The sequence below is a fragment of the Lytechinus variegatus genome, chromosome 3, assembly GCF_018143015.1.
Source record: "Lytechinus variegatus isolate NC3 chromosome 3, Lvar_3.0, whole genome shotgun sequence".
Taxonomy (NCBI): Eukaryota; Metazoa; Echinodermata; class Echinoidea; order Temnopleuroida; family Toxopneustidae; genus Lytechinus; species Lytechinus variegatus.
In genome coordinates, this window is record NC_054742.1 from 2,013,593 (window position 1) to 2,037,987 (window position 24,395).

A 24,395-nucleotide genomic window follows, 5' to 3' on the forward strand; every position below is an offset into this window, starting at 1 on the left:
GAAAAAAAAATGCCCAAGGATGACAAGGTAGCACGCCTCCACCCAGCATATTCTTAAATTTATACAATTCCTCAACTACAACTTTCATTACCAAAATGTATATAATGCTTGACTTGTTTGTTTTCTAACATGTCTAACAATTCTGCATATATGTGTTACTAAAAAATTCTTTCACTTTTTGGCTATATCATGGAGCTGTTATAAACCCAGTCCCCCCCCCCCCTTCCGATGCGACATCACGCCTACGTTTAATTTCGCTGAGCCAAGGAGATCTCCTTGGCTGAGCTATACCGAGCTAGCCTAGGTACAAGTAAACGACGTGGCATACTACATATGTATACAGCATGCATGATGCACGCATCGATCTCGTTTGCACTTTGCATCGGAAATCGTCATCGATGACGGTTCGGGATATTAAAATCAAAATGTGAGTCGAATCTATCTCCTTTGTGAAATAATCTATCTAAAATGAACGTCGTCGCAAAAATGGCAGGAATAAGTGGTAAAACAGGAACCCGCAGACGAGATGCAATCAGAGTGCAAGTTATGGTAAGTTGTCTTCTTTCCTATGACAGACGGTAGAGAAGCATCAGGCAAAATAAATAGGCCTGTGTGTGGTATGAAGTACCGGTAGTCCCAGGCATACGATTACAAGTGTGTTTTGTTTTCCCTAGGCCGATAGCTACATGTATGTTACTTATTCTTTGCATAGCCGATGGCGATGACGTCGTTTTCTTTCCAGAATGATAAGTTCGTAATTCGGCTTAGTTAGGCCTAGGTTAGAATTTTTTCTGCTGTTCTCACTTTAATACATGCATCATTAAAGTTTATAAAAAAATTATACATCAAGACTTTCCACAATGCAACAGCCAACACTGAAGTACTTTGACTTTGAGTGACGTCCTTGCTTGCGGTAATTCTTGTGCACAGGGTTGAAATTTGAATATCTCGAGAATCCAATATCACCAACAGAAAAAGCGACATAAAATTACTTAGGCTACTCATTTTCTCAAAGGGAAGGACTCAATTTGTGAAATTATGGGCAAAACATCGGCAAATTTTGTTACCTTTTCTTTTGTGTCTGCTCCGAGAAAATCTGAACTTCTCAACAAGTATCAACTATTGTCAGCTTGCAAGCAGAGGTCTCCAAATTCGTAAGTAAAATGTGATACCAACCGAATTTATGGCATTTTAACCTCCATCTGATATAATTATCCTTCCTTTGTCTGCATCTGCTTGATTTCGTTTCTAAAGCTTTACAAAACTTTTTTTTGACACTTTTTCAGCCGATCGCCATGGAATTTTTAGATCACGATACCAGCGAAACCCTTGACCTACTTTATAATTCTGTCAAGCGAATTTGACTTTGGGATCTCACCTTGTTGTGTCTGGTGTTTAAAAATGATTTTTATTAATTTCGTGTGAACTGAGAAATTTTTGATTGAAAATCAACGTCACGCGTTATGATGATTTTTTTAAATATGCGCAAGCGCAAATTATAGTCACCCCATCATAGGCTCTAGACAGATTTATCCACTGTTTCGGAAGAGTTTTTAATTTTCTTAAAGAAACTTTTAATATTTTCTGATTTTTGGTCCTCATAACGTTTACACCTCTCCATGACAGGGTCAGTAGGCTATACAGACGGATTTATGGTATACTATTGGGCCAATAAATGTAATAAATTTTAAGATAAGATTCATGATATTTATCGGCCCATACAACTACAAGTATTTTAAAAAATCTAAGTTAACACTGCTCATGATAATGAGCTTCTTGTAGCTAGGCTATGATAACAAAGATGGCAAGATGGTGACAATAACAGACTGAGTAAACGCTTGTCTACTTTTAATATTTTCATTCATTATATGAGTAATATTAGTTAAGAATATAACTTTTTTGGCCAACAGGATTAAAATGATATTGTAGCCCATTTACGTAAGTTCAGAGCTACCAAGTCTCACGCATTCAGGGTCCGTCTCACGATCTCACGCAAAGCACCCATTTTTCTCACGCATCGGGGCCCGACAGAAAAAAAGAGAAAAAGTAGCATTATTCGCCAGATTATACGACTGGCCGACCGCCTTCGCGTCCAGCCCGGCACGCGAGACGAATCGAGAGTGCACGTCAGCGCACAGCTAGTACGTGATCATAGAGTTATATATTTAACTCTATGTACGTGATGTATACGATGAATCGCGTGCTTGCATCGTATAGTTTTGAAGCCCATTTCTCATGCGCGCGCCTTTTCGCAACGTACGAGTGTAAGTACTGGCCGCGCGCGCACAGAGACGTCGAGTCATGAAAATCTCACGCATAACATTTTTTTGAACTTGGCATCTCTGTAAGTTTGGGCTCAAAACCCTAAAGAAAACAATTATTTTGAAGCAACATTATTGTCTCCAAAATACTTGGTGTGCGTAGAGCAATGGCATCTTGTCCCTGGCTCCATGGAGATTAAGCACGTCAGTGATATGACACGAATCTCCATGAGCCTTCTGGCTACCCGTACCAGAATTTCAATTTAAAAGCCAATCTACCCAGCTATGGCATTCACCTGCTAATAACAAAACCCTTGCACGAAAACTATTGAATCATCCTAGTATTAATAGGGATCAGAATTTAAAACTTGTACAAAGCCTAATATTGAGTTTTGGGATTCTTGGGAATATGCTAATTAGCCTACAGCACTGCATAACTCTGTACAATAAAAGATACATGACCAAGACAAACTATTTGGGTAACTGGCATGGTACTTTAAATCAATGTTTACAAAGTCTGAGATAGACATTACTTGTAACACGCTCATTGAAAGTTACAAGAATTTTCAGAATACAGAGTTTATTGTAAGTATGAAGATACAAGAATACATTGTATTTTCAGATAATTTTCAGAATATGGCCTCTTGGTCACTTTTACTGCTGGTATGTTAGTACATGTATACAAATAATGAATTTTCATGAGTGCAATGGACAGAATACTTCATGAGGTGAAAGATGAACTGATCCATTCAACTCGGCTACGCCTCCTTAAATGAATCATTCATTTCATCTTTCACCGAATGAAGTATTCTGTCCATTACCTGAATGAAAACAACAGTCATTATTTGGTTTACATGTTATGACATCTAAAAATGGATTCTTCTTCATATGAAATTTATGAATTTTGATGCAAAATATAGTCGTGCGGTGCGAGCTCGGCCTGCTGATTATGGTGTATACATACAACGTGCACTTCAAACATGAGTTGTTCTGTGTGGTGCCTGCATGCTGTCTCGGTGTGCAAGTGCAATGGACAAAATCATATGGATCCGAAATTTTACAATGAATGGATCAAAAATTGCACTGTTGATGATGTCATTGTAAAATGGGCTGAATGATCGATGTCAAACAACCAATCAAATGACAAGGATCAACAATGTATCTACATGTACATGTAGATCAGCGTCGGAATTACATGGGGGCGACGGGCAATTTCGCCCCCATGACAGCCCAAATCGCCCCTAAAAATTCTCAAAACGCAATGCTTTGGGGCGACTATTTATTTTAGAGTCTCTCCAATAAAATACCATCGACAATGTAAAAAATACTTCACACAATTACGTTCTCCGGCGGCGGAGCAAGCGCATCTTTTATATCGCCCTTAATTGCCAGTTATAGGTTGAACGGTCGATGCAATATCCAAGCCTTCCGTAACACCGGAAGCTTCGCGACTGTAAATAAACGCGCGATGCAATATGGGATGCGGAGTACGCATAGTCTTTAGCACAGGCTTTTTAAGAATTGTTGACGCACTTGCCGCATGGCTTATGTATATGTACGCGTGCACGATTAGACTGCACAGCTGGTAACGAGACCACATGCATCTTACGGTATGTGTACTATGCATGCACAGAATTGTAAAGGCTAAAGCGATCAGCTGGCGATCGACATCGTCGAGTCGGAGTGCGAGATGGATAAGCAGCGAAGCCATATCGTACATGTATAAATTTAAATATCTGGAAAGCTAAAATCAAGTAACTTTCAATTTACGATAAGCACAGTTTCAAATTGCCAAGTGCGTCTCTTTTTCAATACCATGGTTTTTCCATACTTCACCATGTGCAATACTTAATGCACACATTTCCACATTGGGATATCACAATTCTGTGATATAGTAATTCGAATTGCTCAGGAAATAAATCCCTGTTCACAGCACATACGATGTGTGAGTCTTTTATCCTCACAGTCGCTGTCTTTGCTTGTCAAAACGGAGCCTTAATAATCCAAAATCACTTCGCTTACAGTTGTGAATTTTAACTTTTTAATTTCTTTCTTGAAGAGGGGTAAATATCAGACAATAAATCATCAAACAAGGCTCAATCTAAAAAAACATTTAGGAGGACGCCGTGCACTTGAGCGTGGTACTTGCATGCTGTTAGCTAGCCAGTTTGAGCTCATGTTCTGGGTGAGAATTCTATCAGTACTTGCCTAAGTGATGGTGATTTTCTGTTTCAGATAGAGTTAAGGATTTCATGTTAATTTTTGAAAACTGTCAAAAAACTTTATGATTTCTTCATTGTGATTAATATTTAAGTTATTGATGCATACATTTTCACCGAATTTAGACTCTCCCAGAATGAAAGGCATTTTCTGTGGAGATCTGCGTTTTCAAAATAACTTGTGAAAAACTTAAGGTACATGAACGTACAATACATGTAGGGGAAGGCGGGGTAAGTTGAGCATAGGGGCAAGTTGAGCCACCAGCCCCAGGCCAATAATGAATGAGTCCGACATTGTGGTGGTGTCATGTATTGATGACCCATAGCATAACCCCTAACCCCTTCACATTGTTTTCAACTTTGAAACAAAAAGTATTTTTTTAGAGGGAAAAATGTGAATTTCAGTCAAAAAAGTAAAAGAGTGTGAAATAGATAAGTGCTTTATAAACACAAACGTCTTTAAGTATAAAAAAGACATGATAACAACATCATTAGTCCAGGTATGAATCTTCATTCTTGTCATAGTCTTTTATATGATGGATGCATGATAAATGTGTGGATACAAAATTATCGCACTAAGTTCGGACTGGGGTAAGTTGAGCCAAACAGCATGGGGCAAGTTGAGCCATGGTAATTCCTATGGTAATGTATCTTAAAAAACAAAAAAAACATAAAAATCGATTGAAATGCTGGCTGAAAAGAGCAAATTTACATGACTGCTCTTTTCCTTTTAAAGAATGTTAGTATTTATAGAGAATTAGCAAGTGAAAAGACTTTAAACAAAAAATTGACATGCTGGTTCTCCCCTCATACATTTTGTACATAGTTTTTGTGGCTCAACTTACCCCAGAAGGTGGCTCAAACTTACCCCATATATGGGGCAAGTTGAGCCATTTGACATCGTTTTTTTCAAAGGTCACGATGACTTTCAGTGTGGGGATAGAAAGTTATATATAGGTGGAATATATTTCAGAAGAATTAAATTTCAAGGCAAGGTACTTATTTCGACAAGATTATTAATCATATCAATTCTAACATGCAAAAAGCAAAAACTGTCACAACTTACCCCGCCTTCCCCTACTGTGTACATAGCCTGTGGCTATGTGTTGGAATTTGAATAGACTGAGTAAGATATTGATTTCATTTCTTTAACATAATTTATATGCAATCCAAGTGCACCCCATAGTCACAATCACACACAAACACCCACACCCATGATTCTAACCATGAAAAAAAAATTATTAAAAAAAAAAATAAATTTATTATTTGATCTGAATTCTCTCTTTCTCCATCTCTCCCTCTATCCTTTATATATCTGTTTTATTCATTAATTTTATTTAGACCTTTTTTTGTGGGGGGGGGGTTCATTGTTCATGGTTCATTAAAGATGAAAAATAAATAAGCCCATATGTGTGTTCGGTTGTAAAGGGGATGTGGAGTGAGGGTGTCAAAACACACTTAAACATTTAATTAAATCTGATTTCTTAAATGTTTGAATAAGCCAATAAAGTCTTGGTGTCTCGATTGGCTCAAATCTGAAGTGTGTGAAGCTGAAGGTGACTCTGGTGGAATCACTGTTGATTATTGTAAGGCCTGTAGCTAAAAAAAATGTTCTGAGCTATTAGGCGTCACAGTGGGTCTCGTAATGTCAAAAGGTAATTGCTGATATGCGATAAAAAAAAAGTAGCCCCATGAATTAGAAAATAGCCCCAAGATATTCAGTGGTAGCTCCAATGTGAAAAAAGTAGCCCCCCCAAAAAAATTAATTCCTACCCTGATGTAGATGTCATATAATCTGTCTGTAATAGAGTACTACTAGTTGGTCTATTAGTCAGTTGTCAACTTGCTCTGATTACTTTATTTCTGCATCAATTATCTTCATACTTGGTGCACACAAGCCTTGGGTAATACCTTATGTGATCTCATTATAATGATGGGGTCAAAGTTCACCTAGGGGTCAAAAGGTCAAATGATATGTAGGGACAGTGATTTTCCGTTTCTAAAAATTGCCTTTTCCGTTTCAGAAAATCTCAAATTCCGTTTCAGCATGTCTGAAAACGGAAATTCCGTTTCCCCATAGACTTTGTGTACAAGAAAAATTGACAATTCCGTTTACATAGAAAACCAATACGCAACGAGTAGCGATGTCACTTGAAGAAAACTTTGTTGTAAAAATAGCAGAAAAAATAGTAAAAAATATTGGTGAAGGTTTGAGGAAAATCCGTTAAAGAGTGAGAAAGTTATTAGAGTTCAAAATTTTGGATTTGTGACGTCATAAACGAGCAGCTGCCCCATGTGTTATGTAATATAAAATGTATAAATTTCAAATTTTGTATGGTTCCTTATGACTTAATTTTGTTTTCTTTTCATGATCGGGTGTGAAATGATTTGTCTATTGAGACAAAAGTTACAGTGAAAACCATTTTCAATTTTCTGAGAAAATGACATTTCATAGATTTTTTACCATTCGCTATGTAGGAATGCTGCTCGCATGTGACGTCACAAATCAAATAATTGAAATTCTAATAACTTTTTAATTATTTGATGAATTTTTCTCAAACCTTCGGTAATTATTTTTATTATTTTTTCTGCTATTTTTACATTAAACTTTTTGTCAGGGTGAACTTCCCCTTTAAGTATACCTGTATTTCACATTACTGACCCCTAGTTACCAAAGTTTTAGACATGCTTTAAGAATAATTGCACATGTGTTAATTATGTGAGATAGGCTTGAATAAGCATATGTAAAATTGATAAGATAAATTTAGATTTGTATTGCCAGACATTTGATTTGATATGAAAATAATCATAAATTAATTCTATGAACCACGATGAGATAATAATTGTCAAAGCTTTTATTCTATTTTGTTCCTGAAATCTATATTCAAGCATTGGCAGTAATTTAATGAAACTGTTGTACTTTGTCAAACAGTGTACACTTATTGTTGCAATATAGTCATTGCAAAAGGAGTTAGCAATTCGTTCTTTTCTGATGATAGAATGTTTATATTCATTGTTCTTATAGTTTCAATATAAAATGAATACAGGTAGTTCCTAAAAATTAAACAAGAAAAGAAATTAAGAGGTATTTAAAGAGCTTTTATCTGATTAAACACAAGGCTCTATAACAACAGGAAGCCCGTAATTTTTCAACCATGATAAGACTTCTATAAGAGGGATTTTAAAGAGGTATTTTAAAGAGGTTTGAATATTAAATATAGAGTCAGAAAATAACAAAGCTGAATAGTAAACAGTACTAGTTACTATCCTTCCCTTCTAATCTCTATATATTGCCACTCACAGACCTACATGTATTCTAGTTTATGACAGCCTCCACATGTATTAATTTCAAGTCGATAGTGTGACCTTGAATGGTGTAAAATAATTAAAAATCCCTCCTTTTTATCTGCAGGTGCATACAAAGCCTCAGAAATTTAGCTGTCTATAAAGGGATGGAAATTATAATTTAGTCCTGAATTTTCACAACTGAAGGTCAAATTTGCAAAGCAATTCATCAGTACATAGAAAGATGTTAATGGTATAGCCTGTTGCCATACATGTACATGTAAGTGTCAGGAGTGTTGACTGATTTATTTTGATTAAACATGGTCAAGGGTTGAAAATAAATGGGGTAAATACATTAAAACCTTTTCTGATGGTGTGCAACGTAGCTCAGAAACAATTTTTATAGAATGGATGTCTTGAGAAAATCTGTGCAATCTAATTGATTGAAAGATATGCACAAATTTTTACTGGTCTACATGAACGATATCGATAATCAAAACGATATCAGTCGTAAACAAGCTAATGGTGCAAAAATATTGTGAGTCATCACGCATGTTAATGTTGTGCTGTTTATGTCAAAATTGTTACTTTGCAAAGACCCAAAGATGAAGTACATGTAGTTGTACGGTAATCAAGTAAAGGATGCAAAAGGAGAGCTGTAAATACAAATAATATTCTTAGGCTGGGCGGAATTAATATAGTATTGTGCTGGTTAAATGCCAGCTACGACCTGATCTACTGCCCTGGGAGATCAACGATTCGTGCACAGGCCTATAAAGTATATGTAAAACATATGATACACAGGTTTTTTTGTGCATCGGTAGGACTAGTGAGTATGCTATCTACACGTATGGAAACCTATCTAAACAGTTTTGTAGTTGCCTTGTGCTCACAAAGCTTACCAGTGCGCTCACATCTGTGCACCATTTGAATTCTAAATGTATACTAAAACATGGTGAGACAACTTAATACTTACAGTGAGCATGCAATAGCTGCACATACAATGTTTTGACAGTTCTATATGATTCATATTATTTGAGATCAAATCATTTAGTCTCCCCTGCATAGCAGAGCAGACCTTTGACATCAAATCTTAACCTAAGTTTTAGTTTTTAAAATGACATCATATTAAACTAAGAAAGTATTACCGTGTTTACACAGTGACACGGCTCGGGGGTTCGACACGCGAGCCGTGCTCAACACGGCAATTTTATGCTGTGTAAACGCGATCAGTGTGATCCGCGAGCCGTGTCGAACACGGCTTTTTTGATCTGCCAAAATCGTAGGTTTCAACCCGCGAGCCGAGTCAGACTCGGCAATTTTTTCGTGTGTAAACAGAAAGCCGTGTCGAACTCTCTTGACCAGGTCACTGCACGCGCTTTCACTTTTGGCATTGTTGTTGTTCGCACGGACAAGATTCGATTCCGGCGGTGAATTTCCCGCGTTTAATTTGCGACGTCATAATTCTTCTTCCGTTCGAGATCCGCGAGCCGTGTTGAACTCGCCTTTTTATATGTACGTATAAACGCGATCTCTGATCCCTTCTTCGCAGTGTTCAACCCGGCTCGCGGATTCAACACCCGAGCCGAGTCAATGTGTAAACACGGTATTAATGGACCTAGTGTATGAAATTAGCAAATAAAGGTAATGAACATCCTGCCTGGGTTTCAGGTCACTTGACCATGGTCAAAGGTCATTTCAATGAACTTGGACAATGTTGGGGGAATCAATATTGAAACCTTCACCCAAGGTTTTAAGTTTTTGAAATGTCATTTAGAAAGTATATGGACCTAGTTCATGATACTTGCACATAAGGGTAGTGAAGTATTACTAAACATTCTGTGCAAATTTTAGATCACATGACCAAGGTCAAAGGTCATTTAGGGTCAATGAACGTAGTAGAATATTATATGAATGGTGTTTTTTTTATGATATAGTAATTTTCAAAGTCAGCACTGCTGTAACATTGAATCGTGTAATGTAGGCGAGACTGCCAGAAGCACTCCACTATTTTGTTTTTTTTTTTCCAGCAACTGTCAACCATATAATTACTGCTCCAACTCTTTTTCCTTGGCTTCAGATTTTTGAGGTCAGGCAATGAAAAATATCTTTGAAGAATTTCAAAATCCACTTTATTGGACTACAATTCAAGTTTAATTTGATTGTTTGAAAGACGTGGAATAAAAATGAATAAAATTTGAAATGAACTCATTACATTCATGTTTACATGAAAGGCCAGTGATATATTTTTCTTAATGTACATACACAGGCAGCCATACATGCAAGTTGGAATTCACAACTATCAATGCAATTTTGTTACAGAATGTAAGCCATTTAATGCCATCAAGGCTTTACATTACATGTACAAACACCTGATGGAATGTGTGATTACTTTATTGTTTATACTACTGATGACTCACAAGTTATAGTGGTAGAAAATTGTACATGTATAAGTATGCCAGTTTTGTCTCAGGAATGATATATCAACCTGTTTAAAATGCACATATTTCTGATTCACACTTGACAAGTGGAAATAATAGAAAAATAAGATTTTCATCAAAGTACATGTATCAAGTATTTTTTTGCCCACAGTAGGCCTACATCGGCTACATGTAGGACTTTGTCGGTAAAAGTGAGAAATTTGGCCTCCATCCATAGATCATCACAAATCAATCAAATATTGTCTGGAATTTTCTATAAAGACAGTGCATGCATGAGATTAGACTCATTCATTTCATTTTATTTCTTGGTTTATTTATTTATTTCAAGCAAAGTCGTACACATACTGCAGCTAAAAAGCTGAAATGCATAAATTTACAGAGGTAAACAATTTGACAATACTTCAGCATAAAAGAGAGTTAGGTATTGATATTTAAAAAAAATCCAGTGTAATTAACCCATTACTCATTTCCGTGTATTGAATTTCAGTGTATGTACAATTGCAATCCAGAAATCATTTGTACATGTACCATAGTTTTCGCACCCTGGTGCAAATTTGCAAAGTCTGATATGCCTTTTGTACTAATTAATGTTATTATTAAAAGAGAAAAAGACCCCATCTGAAGCAAAAAATTACTGTAAATTGACAAATTGGTTGATAGAATGCTTACTACTGTAAGCTACATGGACAAGTTTCACGCGAATATCGAAACTGCAGCATAGGCATTCCACACCTGTTGTGTGGAGTAGCGTGCCCAAAATGTGCAAAGATCGCTTCCTGAAGAAAGGTTGTGTCCTCACACTAAAACCAGTTTAGCGAGGCAAAGCGATCTTCAAAACTGCATCGCAAGGTGGTTTTTTGAACCAGTGTAAAAATTGCTTCCAAGATCGCTATGACCATTTTCATTACATGTTAAACTATTTTCCATTAAACTATATCCAGTAAACTAGTTTTAGGAGGGCAGTGAGAACGATGTCACGGTTTGAGTGAAAATAAGAAAGGATGCAGCAATCTTGTTTTGAACTTACATATTTGAAAAAAACTTTCGATTTTGGCTTGGAAAGTGGAATTACATGTATATACCAGTTTGTTCATACCGACTTGAAAAAAGACTTTGCAAAAAGCCCAGTGAGTGTGAGGATTTCGAGCCCAGTCACAGGGCCTTTAGGAACCTGGGGTGGTATTCTGAAAACGTTCTTATCTTTGTTCTTATCTCAATGAGATAAGAAGACGCTAAAATCATTGCAAATCGGTATTCTGAAAATCTTCTTAACGCGTTCTTATCTCTGTAAGGACTGCCTCCTTCTTATCTTCAACACGCCCATTTTTGTCTCACCTGCGAAGCAGAGTGAGACTATAGGCGCCGCTTTTCCGACGGCGGCGGCGGCGTCAACATCAAATCTTAACCTGAGGTTAAGTTTTTGAAATGACATCATAACTTAGAAAGTATATGGACCTAGTTCATGAAACTTGGCCATAAGGTTAATCAAGTATTACTGAACATCCTATTAAAGTTTCATGTCATATGACCAAGGTCAAAGGTCATTTAGGGTCAATGAACTTAGACCATGTTGGAGGAATCAACATTGAAATCTTAACCTGAGGTTAAGTTTTTGAAATGTCATCATAACTTAGAAAATATATGGACCTAGTTCATGAAACTTGGACATAAGGTTAATCAAGTATCACTGAACATCCTGCCTGAGTTTCACATCACATGACCAAGGTCAAAGGTCATTTAGGGTCAATGAACTTTGGCCGAATTGGGGATATCTGTTGAATTCCCATCATAACTTTGAAAGTTTATGGATCTGATTCATGAAACTTGAACATAATAGTAATCAAGCATCACTGAATATTTTGTGCAAGTTTCAGGCCTAATGATTAAGGTCAAAGGTCATTTAGGGTCAATGAACTTTGGCCGAATCAGGGGTATCTGTTGAATTACCATCATAACTTTGAAACTTTATTAGTCTAGTTCATTAAACTTGGACATATGAGTAATCAAATATCACTGAACATCCTGTGCGCATTTCAGGTCACATGACCAAGGTCAAAGGTCAATGAACTTTGGCCGAATTGGGTGTATCAGTTGAATTACCATCAAAACTTTGAAAGTTTATGGATCTGATTCATGAAACTTGTACATAAGAGTAATCAAGTATCACTGAACATCCTGTGCGAGTTTCAGGTCACATGATCAAGGTCAAAGGTCATGTAAGGTCAATGAACTTTGGCCATGTTGGGGTTTTTTGTTGAATAACCATCATATCTCTGTAAGTTTATTGGTCTAGTTCATAAAAAGTGGACATAAGAGTAACCATGTATCACTGAACATCTTGTGCGAGTTAGAGTAGTATTCAAAGTCAGCACTGCTGCTATATTGAACCGCGTGATGCAGGTGAGACGGCCAGAGGCATTCCACTTGTTAAGATATTACCAATCAAAATGCGCTTTATATTGGCAGTTTAACCAATAGAAGCGTTCCTTATTTGTGAAGAGAACATCATGGGCGCTGCACGTACACTGTTTCTGGCGCATTGCGCGAAATAGGCATTTTATACGCAATGACTGATTATTATTTCGAGACACGTGCACAAAGTAAAGAAAGAAAGTAAAGAAAAAAGGTGAAGAAAGCAGTTACGAATAAGAATAAAACAGGAAGAAAGAAAGTAAGTAGGTAGCAGAAATTTAAAAAACAAAAGGATCAAAGCAAAAAACAATGAAAGAAAGAAAAGGTAAACGAAAGGAAGCAAGCAAAAAGAACTTAAAAGAAAATTTAAAAAAAATCAAAAGAAATCAAAAAGGAAAGAATACAAGAAAGAAAAAGGAGGGATAAATAGAATGATAATCAATGATATATAAAAAGGGGAATAAAAAATTGAAGGAAAAATAAAGAAGGAAAAGGAAAGAAACTTAAAGGAAAAAAACAAAAAAGGACAAATTAAAAAGATTCAAAAGGATAAAATGAAGGAATAAAGAATTAAAAAAAAGTTAGAAAAAGCGAATGAAAGAAAGTTAAAAAAAAGAAGGAACAAAATATGTAAAAAGTGAAGGAAGAGGGAAAAGGGGAAAATGAAACAAAGAAATAAAGAAAGAGATAAGAGAGAGAAGATAAAAGATTAAAGGAAAATTAAAGCAAAATTGAAAACTAAATAAACATAAAAAGAAAGGTAAATTCAAAGAAGGAAAAAAAACAGAAGGGGAAAATAAAAAGGCATGAAGAATGAATGAAAAGAAACGAAGAAAGATTAATGGAAAGAATAAATAAAACGATTTGTAGAAATTAATAGAAGAAAGAGTAGCTAAAGAACGAACGAAATGAGAATGAGCAAAAAAGTAAATTAGAATAAAGAAGAAAGTAGTCAGAAAGAAGGCACACATTTAGTGTCATAAAGCAGAAATAAAAAGAATGAAAGAAAGAGCAAATGAAGGAGCCCAAAAAAAGAAAAAAAAAGAACCCCAAAAATAAAATGAAAGAAATTATAAGAGAAAGAAAACAGAAAAAAAACTAGATTTTAATTCGTCATGCGGACGAATTAGGTGGTCTGTCTTTATTATTGCCATCATGATCACTATTACCATGTTCATGCAGATCAATGTGATCTTCATGATGACAACTGAATGTTGATTATGGATAGAATACTTGTGAAAGACGGGAGATGATAAAGCACTGTAAAAGAGTCTCTTTGATGTATGACAATACATGTGATTAAAAAAGTAATCATTATCTGTTTTATCTTGCTAAATTTTAACTTTTGTACCTTTAAATTATCATAAAGGATCATGTACGAGGTGGTAAAAAGAAAAAAAAATGGGAAAAAAAATCATCTTGTTTACCCCAGGACTCAAACCTCTGCCCTCGAGAAAACAAGTCAAATGCGTTATCCATTGAGCCACGATATACCCCATAGAGATACAAGCAAGCAATTTTGAGAATTACAATTCCAATTTTGCAAGTGAAAAATGGGCATGATCCCGGCATCTGATCAAAAAATGGAGGGCACACTTGCGAAAGCTTAGAATCTCGCTACAACATATTAAAAGCTCAGTGAAAACTGAAAAGAAACAATGGAGATATGGCTCACGAAATAGAGGAATGTCGAATCTAGTTTTGGGAAAAAGTCATGTCCCGTAGAGATTACACGCAAAATGAGGAAAAATGACATGCCTCTTTTCATCGCTGTTTTACGCAATGATGCGTTTCTCAAAACGAAAATTCATGTTTAGTAAGGAGAAAGAATACATTCTAAACTACAACATATCGAAATCTGGGCGAAAAACGATCTATATTCGAGAAGTTACAACCAAATTTGCATAAATTCAATGACGTCATTTTTGAAAAAATGAAATTTTTAGTTAGCCGCCATTTTGATGACGTCATGATATAATTTAGGCACATTGATGACATGAAATAAAATCTACAACTCATACTCTATCGATATATGAAAAAAAAATTGGGGGTCAATGGACTATTTAAAGAGCTACAGTGAATTTACAATAGGCATGTTTTTGCCCATATATGGCATATAGTGAGAGCTCGCGCGCACACGTGCTGCAAACTTTAACAGGTGTTAATTTCGTTATTATTGGTCATAGAGAGCTTAATTGGGTATCAAATTGCTCAGAATTATATTATCAATGCAATGATGTAAAAAAAATTGTGTTTTGCACTGTGTTAAGGTGTTACGCGAGGAAAACGCGCGCGCAAAATTTTGAAATGCGTAAAATGACCTGAAACGTACTCTCCTTTGGTAAAAAAGTGATTTTGAGCATTTTTAAATTTTGACGCGCGCATTACCTCCAGGTGACCTTTGATGACATGACCTGATGACCCTTGACCTGAAATTGATGTGATGTAAATATTGTTACTTTTTGATAATTGATAATGAGATATGATTGATAATGTGATTTTACAAAATGGCGTCTAGATGACGTCATCATGACCTTTTGACCTTGAAAAGCTTATTTTGGCGTTTCCATGACAGATCCAATTGATGACATGAAATTCAATGAAATTGACAATGTCAAATTTGAGATATCTTGGCGACAAATATGTGGTCATTAAAAATAAATAAAAAGAAAATTCTGACGAAATTAAGAGGTGATCTGTCAAAGACAGACCACCTAATAATGAAGGGAAAAAAATTGAAAATTAAGGGAAGGAGGAAAGAAAGAAAAAAGGAACAAATAAAATGAATAAATAAAAAAATATGTATAAAGAGGAAAGAATGGATGAAAGATAGAAAAAGAATGAAGAAATAAAAAGATTTTAAAAAATACATAAAGTGAAGGATGAAAGGAAAAGAAAAACAGAAAGAAAGAGAAAAAAGGGGAAAGAAAAAAAAACTTAGTAAAGAAAAAAGGAAAAAAATCATAAAGGGAAAATAAAAAAGAAAGGACCCCTCCCAATCGTGGGATTGATGCTGCTGTGTAGGCCCATCCTCCCGTTTTTCATTTATCAATTCACATGTATCATTTTATATTCATGTATTGTTATTTGTTTTAACGGAAATATATTCAATAAAAAAGAAAAGAAAGTATAGATAAAATAACGCAAAAGAAAAATAAGGAAGAGGTTAAAGATTCAAAAGAATAAAACAAAATGAAGAATGAAAGAAAGAAAAAAAAAAAGACAGAGAGAAAGGAAGAAAAAGCGAAAATAAATAAATGAAATAAAGAAAGAAAGAAAAAAAAAAGGGATAGAAAAATGAGACAGGCAAAAAAAGGTAGAATGAAAGTATGGGTTGGAAGAATACTTGTTACCACCAGTGGCCATCGATTTTCAGCAAGAAAGAACGCGGACATCGTGAGATGTGATAACACTCTAGCTATCTTAAATATTATCATAAATATCGCAAAGAGATAAGAAAGAAAAAAGATAAGAACGTTTTCAGAATACCACTTATCTTCATTTTGTTCTTATCTTTTAGCGCGCTTTTGTATCATATGCGCGAATTATAAATTTACGCGCTCAGCATTGGATGGAAAGCAAGATAAGAACAAAGATAAGAACGAAAGATAAGAAAAAGATAAGAACGTTTTCAGAATACCAATTTGAGAACGTGACGTAGATAAGAACAAAATTAAGATAAGAACGTTTTCAGAATACCGCCCCAGATTTGGATTTCTTATTTTAACCATTGTTTCCGAATCAGAATCGCTACCTAAGAGGTAGCGGCCAATAAGTGAGCTTATTGCTTGCATCAATGAACCCTGTAATCCTGTATGACCCTGTGCCACAGAATTTCCAAATATATGACATACTATGCAATGTAAAACTGACACAGAAATTAATGACTTTCTCTCTCTTTCTTTCTCTTTTCCAAATAGAAATGTTCGGGCCTGTTGCAACCTGAGTATAAGAGCTTCAGTATAGATCCTGAAATCACCAGCTTTGACATGCTACAGCTTCTCCTTGTACAAGCATTCCAACTAAAGATGTAAGTGATGAATATTTAGCATAAATTTTTATCTAAAAAATTATATCCAAAGCCAAAACCAATTTGTAAATTTTTTATTCATATATGAAATTAGCTTGTTCTTGCTCTAACTATTCCATTCAATATGTAAAATTCAATCTTTCATTTGTTCATTACTATGTTTGAATCTGATGTGATTTAGGTCAAAAGTCATATACTTGTTATGACTTACAGATCCAGTTGATAATCAGAGACTTTGTTAATACACATGTATGTGGTACTGACGAATGACGATCTGGGTCCCGTAACACAAAATTTAGCGATTTATTGCTAATTTGAAAGAATGATGCTGTCAGGCTTCTGAGCAAAATGCGCATGCAACGATGATCTTGGTAGGCCATTTCATCTATCGATTAAATCTTTGTGTTACTGCCCCAGATGATATTTCCAGGTTTTTGACAATTTTTAAGTTTGAAATATTGAACGGATATGGCAATGTTGGAGGTGCATAATCAAGAATCCATCTTTTTTCCAGATTAAATTTTTTTTGGGGGGTGGTATGTACCGATATGCATTTCTCAAAGCTGTGATCATTGATTTTTAAACACGTGCAAGAATATATGGAGAATCTTGTAATGAGAAATTTAGTAGTAATACCATACTGTATTTTCTATTTATTTTAGACAAGTTACATGTATGTTACCCATTTTATGTAAATTCTTTGATTGTATGTTTTGTTGTCATTGTTTTTTTTTTAATTTGTACGTTCTAAGTATTTTGAACTAAACATCTGTTTGCGATAATAAATTGCAGGGATATACATGTACCTACACTATGTTTATGAAGCCATGACAGCACCCTAAAATCAATATGCTTTTCCTTTGACGTGAAACCTCTTCTTGAAGCCACTCAAAGTGTGAACTTCAAGTACCTTTAACCCCTATGCTACAACAAGACCTACATGTAGCCTACATATAAAAAGAAAATGGGATTGAGCACTATCTAAAGCTTCAGCATTGTGTACTTGATCAAAAATCAAATGTGTTAGGCATCTTCTAGCAAGTTCTATCTATTGAATATTAGATGGGACTTGCTGTTCAGATTCATATCAATACATACTGTGTAAACTCCAAGCCAAGTTTTCATTGTATAGACTGTAATAAATACATGTACAATCAGATAATCTATTAATTAAACAGGAAAAGAATTTGATTATTACCAGTATGTCCTCCCAGAAAATCAAAATTCTCAATTGCCTTGTTATTTAGGGTTGTTTACATGAACTAACATTGCTCTTATTACTAGAATTAAAAAATGTCATATTGTCATTGGAGAATTAAACAATGTCCCATCATTGAAAGTATTGGGTTCAGGAATGTCATGGATTTTTTTTTTATCATTATTAATTTGATCTATGTGGGAATGTTTAAAGCAGTATGGACTACATGTACATGTAAGTCTAATGCTGTTGCCACTTGTATGGCAAATATCTGTTGGTCAAATTCTTGTTAATTTCAAACCATTTGTTAAACATTTTAATACAGGTTTGAAAACATACAGTACTTGCACACTAAATCCAGTTCAATTGTGTAACTATTTTGCAGACTTATTTTCATTATAGATAATGGTTCTGCCTTACCAATTGTTTAAACCTTTATGATCCAAGAAAGATAAATTAAGAGGCTTGTATAAGACATATTTATGGTTAATCGTAAAGTATGATGAAAAGTATATGAGTTTGGTTGTCATGGGGAGGTTTTAGTACGACTTGTACTTTTTAAGTTTTAGTACGAGTTTTACTTAAGTGCCTAGTTGCGTTCAGTATAAAAGGCTTGACCGCATTGGTCAGATCATGCCATGAGGACGCGCACTACTGCATATCAATTAACAAGATCACTCATTGCATATCATGTACGCGTCAGTGTTTAAGTGCGTCTCTAAATCATACTTTAAATCTTTGTGAAGTGCCCCCATGGTTTTGTATTCACTTACAAATGAAAGAAAATATTCAAAGTCACAGGAATAAAAGTAATCTAATAGTGATGAGGCTTTAAATTATTTCATTATTTACTTTGATTTTTTTGTTCAACCCCTCAGAGGTTTTACCATCAGCTACCTGTCACATGATGACAGAGGTCAGGAGGTCTATCTATCCATGTTGTCTGATTGGGATTTAGATGCTGCTATCTGTGGAGCTTCAGACCCATGCCTTAGGCTTAAAGTGGATGCTAAACCATTTGATGGTCCAGGTATGCCATCTGCTAGTTGTGTTCTTAAATCTCACTTCAGGCACAGTCAAAATAATAAATGAATATTATAAACCCCTAAACAAGTTCTGCAACTTAAAGTCTGAGGGGAATAATTACTTATTGTTTCACTGTGATATAATTTATTAGAAGGCATTATTTTTCCCTGTTTTTTACATTGATGTGCCATTAGCCATGAGAATGTGCAGGGTTGAAAAATTTGCAGTGCTCAGTGTATTAAACAAAAGAAATGTTGCTAAATTCAGAGTTTTCAGCAGTGAATTCGAGGATGGACTGAATTTGAATGATATTGATGGGCTGATGCGTGAAAGTCATCTCATTGTGTATTTTCATTGACATAATGAATGATGTTGAACCCTGTCATTTTAACAAGTTTGAGATGTTGGTTTCATCTTAAACATTTCTGAACATTTCAAGGAAAACAAAATCACCTTGGCAAATTTTAAAACACATTGCACATTTAAAAGAAATCAAGACTGGCTACAATGCATCTGGCAAAATTTCACTTCTGACTTTGCCCTAGTTTTCACTGTAAGAACACATTCCATGATTACAAATTCACAACAGATATCACCTCATTGTAATGAAAAAATAATGGAGCTTTCCAATAATATCAGTTCCATTCTTGGTAGTTCCCTTGAGTTGGAGAACTTTTTTTGAGGCATTTATAACAAACTAAAAGAGATATTAGTATGTTGAAATAGACCTGATGCTTCACATAAGTTCCACTTAAATCTGGCTTTGTTGAAAAAAAAAATCATTCTAAATGCCTTGTGGTTTATGCTGAATTATTTTTTCTTTCTAAGAAAGCTATTGTAACTTGCTACTCATATACTTAGGTCATAATGCACATTTTCTGTAGACCTTAGCCCTTTTTTTTAGAGTTGGGCTGAACAGGTTAAGGACTGTCCTGAAGTTCTGTTGTAGATTAAAAGTTGGAATTATCATGATTTATATTTTTTCCAACTTTCTTTTTTCAGGACTCTTGGAGGACTGGGATGTGATAACAGGAATGGAAGCACCTCTTCACAATTCCCATGATCGCAGCCATTCTGTACCACTAGTCGGCGCTTTTATGGATCAAGTTGGGAAGACCTTCAATAGGTTTCAGAAAATCTTCACAACCAATGATGATTCAATGGAAGGGGAAAAGTATGAAATGCCAATGAGACCTCTGGATGATCAGGAGTTCTGGTCATTCTTGGATCCACTTGGACGTCTTGAGAGACCACAGGAGCTACGTATTAGGGTGTACCAGGGAGGTGTTGAATCATCCCTGCGCAAGGTAGTCTGGCGCCATCTCTTGAATATCTATCCCGAGGGTATGACTGGAAATGAGAGGCTAGACTACATTCGAACCAAATCAAGAGAATATGAGCGGTTGAGAGACAGACTTCAAAACGACCCCAGAGAGGACTTCAAAAATATTAAGAACATGGTGCGTAAGGATGTTCTACGGACTGATCGTCTTGAGAAGTTCTATTCTGGCGGGGATGAAAACCCAAATGGTATTAAGTTGTTCAATGTCTTGACAACCTACTCACTGGCACATCCTGATGTATCATACTGCCAAGGTATGAGTGACCTGGCTTCACCCATTCTCTATGTAATGAATGATGAAGCTCAGGCCTACATTTGCTTTTGCAGTTTGATGAAACGTCTTAAAGGTAATTTTATGCCTGACGGACATGCCATGTCCATCAAGTTTTTGCACCTTACAGAACTCATTCGCTGTTTGGCTCCTGACTTTTATGATTACCTCAAAGAACAGAATGCAGATGATCTCTATTTCTGTTACAGGTGGCTACTTTTGGAGCTGAAGAGAGAGTTTGCATTCCAGGATGCATTGAGGATGTTGGAGATTATGTGGAGTTCCCTCCCTCCAGATCCCCCAACTGATGGTGTTACACTAAATGGACCGATCACTGGGAATTCCCCTTCAGCATATGCAATTGACAGGGTCCGCTTCCGCTTCTCACGTCTCAGGAGCTCATCTAGGGACAGTCTAGGCAGTCAGAGCAGTTTGAACAAAACCCCACAGTCTGTATCACATGCTGACAGCAATTCCAAAGAACAGTTGAAAGAGGAAGATCCAAGCAGGGTGAGTGAAACACTCAGGGAAGTAGATGACGAGGAAGCAGATAGTAACAAGAACGAAGAACAGTGCGAAGAAAAAGAATCATGTGCTACCAAATTGGAGCCTGCAGAAAAGAAATCTAAATCATCGAAAGTCAAAAAGTATAGAACTGAGTTGCATATTTCTATTGAAAAGGAAGACCTATCTGGGAGAAATACTAATGAAGGGATATCAAATCATAGAGGACAGGGTGAAGAAAGCAAACCCAACAACAATGCAAAGAGCCATCCAACTAGCCTAGCATTCTATCAGAAATCAAGTGATGATATGACCTCTCCTGGAAGTGAAACCTCTCCTCTCCTAAATTCCTTACCGAAGTCTCCTCCCAAATCTCCCCAGAGACCCCACCCCATGTCACCACTAAAATTCCCCCGTCAGTCTCCATCTTCCCCCTCCCGTAGCCTGTACAGAGGCTTGCCCCCTCCTCAAGACTTTGGTGGAGGGAACCCCTTCATGATGTTTGTCTGTGCTGCATTGCTTCTTGGTCACAGTCGCAGGATCATGGCCAATAAAATGGACTATAATGAAATGGCCATGCTGTTTGATAGGATGGTACGCAAGCATCACCTGAGCAAGGTATTGCATCATGCTAGAGCCTTGTACTTGGAGTATCTACAATCTGAGGCGGCTAGGCCACAGGTTCAGGTTGTAGGGACCAAAGCAGCTGGGAAGGATGGACCAAGTGGTATGTCAGGTCTTAATGGCTCTGCCGCTGCAACAATCCAAGGCTCTTGTTAATGTAATCAATAAAGCCGCATCCAAACTGCCTAGAAATTGTTTATTGTTAATGTAAGTTTATTCCCTTTTGTTTTTATTATTAAAGGTCACATTTATGAATATGCATGTATGAAGAAGCATGTCATGCAGGCATTTTAATTGAAATTTGTGCAGTAACAACTGTAGTAAACATAAACAGTAAAGTAATGAGGTTGACTTCCATTCAAGTATATGTATGTACTGTATGTGTCATGACTATGTGCATTTGTACCTGCAATTATTGGACGTGTGATTTAAAAATGTAATTATTGGACCAGCTTATTCAATACATAATGTGGGACATTGCTAATATCTGTTGTATTTTTCGTGAATGTTAAAAGCCATTGTCATTTATACTGTGTTGTTATCTCAAAATATATTCTGTTATGAAATATTCTTTTCATGCTGTCAAGATCTACTTTGCTAATTAATTTACTTCTGCATAGTGCACAAAACACAAATGAAATTGCATTTCTATAGTGCATAATACACAAAGTCTCTATGCACTTCACATATACATGAATTAAAAATCTCAACTAATGATATGCAATATGGTCATTGAAGAGAATAAATTACAATAGGATTATATAATTCAATAATTATACAGCATGGCATAAAACCATACAATTTATGGTAAAGCATATCTTATGATACAATAACTTAATTCTCGACATATACCAAATTCTGACTTTTATAAGTACAGTGTAAATAAAATCTATAAAGCAAATATATAATCAATTCTTAAACAGGTATGTTTTTAGTGCAGTCTTAAAGGTCTGGATAGTGGATGCAGTCCGGATGACAAGTGGGAGAGAGTTACAGAGGGTTGCAGCATTGAGGTGAAGGTGCTATGGCTGTAGTACTGTGTCTTAAAACAAGGAACCTGAAGAAGATGCTTATTCTGTGACCTCAGAGCACGGGAAGGAGTGTAGGTGTTGATGAGTTCAGAAAGATATGACGAACCAGACAGAGACTTATAGGTGAAGAGGAGGATCTTCAGGCAAATTCACTTGTCAATTGGAAGCCAGTGGAAGTTACGAAGGAGGGATGAGTTGGAAGTCAGTCCATTAGCTCACACTGTGATTCTAGCTGCTATGTATGTTGTTGCCTTTGACTTGCTTTTAATTTTTATTTTCAGGATTTTCATTTGCCTTCAGATCCCAAGTATTCACTTTCCTTTCTTGTTTAATAGAGATATCAGTTTCTTTTCTCATTCTATTTTGATGATGACTGATGAGTAATGATGGTAGGATATTTTTTTACCATGTCACAACTTTTACTTTATATGGTTCGTGCTAAGAAATGAAGATATTTCTGCCGTGGCGTCTGTCATCTGTCCACAGTTTCAAAATGCTTCTTCTTTGTCATTTTAAATTTGATTTCATTTTTGTTTACTTTTATGATAGCACTAGGTGGAGGATTCAAAACTTATACACAGAATTTAGTGGGTTTTTTTTACATTTGAGAGCTACATGAGGTTCACCAAGTTTCTTCACAGAATTTAGACATTTTTACTAGAAAATTATGCTAATTTATACAAAATTTATTCATAAATCACAAAAATGCTTCTCTGTCATTTCTTCATCAATTTCAATTCTGTTTCCTCAATTTATGTCACCAATATAATTCACTACAGTGTCAACTGGGCTGAAATTGAAAATTGCGTTAACTTTGATGCTGGATGAGCTCCACATTATGATGTAATAGTTTAGAAAGGCAATTCCCATTTCAAGGTAAAGATGCCCAGATTTGAGAGGCAAAACAAGTGATTATTGCTTTGTATAACTTTTTGTGTAGTTTTTCAAAACCTATAATAATACTTGTTAGTTTCAAAAGAGCACCAGCAGTTCAATACGAGTGCTATTTGAAATGAACCAAAAGTAAGAATGTATTAATTTTCCCCAGACCATGATACATATTCTTCCTGTCAAAAAACATTGATATGCCATTATGTTGTATGTATAAGAAATGTTTGTGTACATCTTACATCTTGATACTGCCAATGACTTTATGAAAGTTCTATTACCTAGCTTGATATAATTTTCCAATATCCCTATGTCTATGTATACATACACATGTGCACCATAAAAAGTGGGATGAAGGTATAAGAAGATATTTTTTCTTTATTGTGTTTTTAAGCTGAATCTCACTTCTACAGTTTCCTTCAAGACTGATTTTCATAGGGCTCACAAATATTTTGCTAAGGATGCAATTTGTGAAGTCCAACATTTTAAGGTCATAAGACAAAAAGGTGCTTAAGTTTCGGAAGCTTTGTGAATTGTTTGTGGGAGTCGCTTTTCGTTCACAAGTCGTATTAACAATTTTCCCGCTTAATGTTTGCGAGCCCTGTTAAAAGAAGGTTTGTGAAAGGAAAATGTGTTATTTGGGATGCCTTGAAAACAAAAAGAAATTTCATACTTTGAAATTAATAGCTGCACTTAACAATGAAATCCCTCTTGCAAGCAATACAATCTGCACAATACAAAAGACATCACAATTTCACAATGACTGTGCTATAAGTAATCATTAGTAATCTCTCTCTTTGAAATATATCTAGATGCATATCTTTATAATTTAGTTTATTTCATTAGATTCTTCTGAATATTTT

General features: G+C 35.6%; 1 protein-coding gene across 2 annotated transcripts; it reads left to right on the top strand.

The window, feature by feature from the left end:
• The first annotated feature begins 368 nt into the window (after nucleotides 1-368).
• Nucleotides 369-23,376, top strand: LOC121409963 (TBC1 domain family member 25-like). Of its 2 annotated transcripts, XR_005969253.1 has the most exons (5): nucleotides 369-549; nucleotides 16,539-16,648; nucleotides 18,725-18,876; nucleotides 19,875-21,820; nucleotides 22,537-23,376. XR_005969253.1 is itself a non-coding variant. In XM_041601755.1 (4 exons), exons 1-4 carry the CDS (start codon nucleotides 469-471, stop codon nucleotides 21,767-21,769), a joined length of 2,238 nt encoding a protein of 745 aa, XP_041457689.1. In that variant the 5' UTR covers nucleotides 369-468; the 3' UTR covers nucleotides 21,770-23,376. The 2 variants fall into 2 exon arrangements, 1 of the variants encoding a protein (XP_041457689.1); XM_041601755.1 differs by having other exon boundaries at nucleotides 19,875-23,376.
• The last annotated feature ends 1,019 nt before the right edge of the window (nucleotides 23,377-24,395 follow it).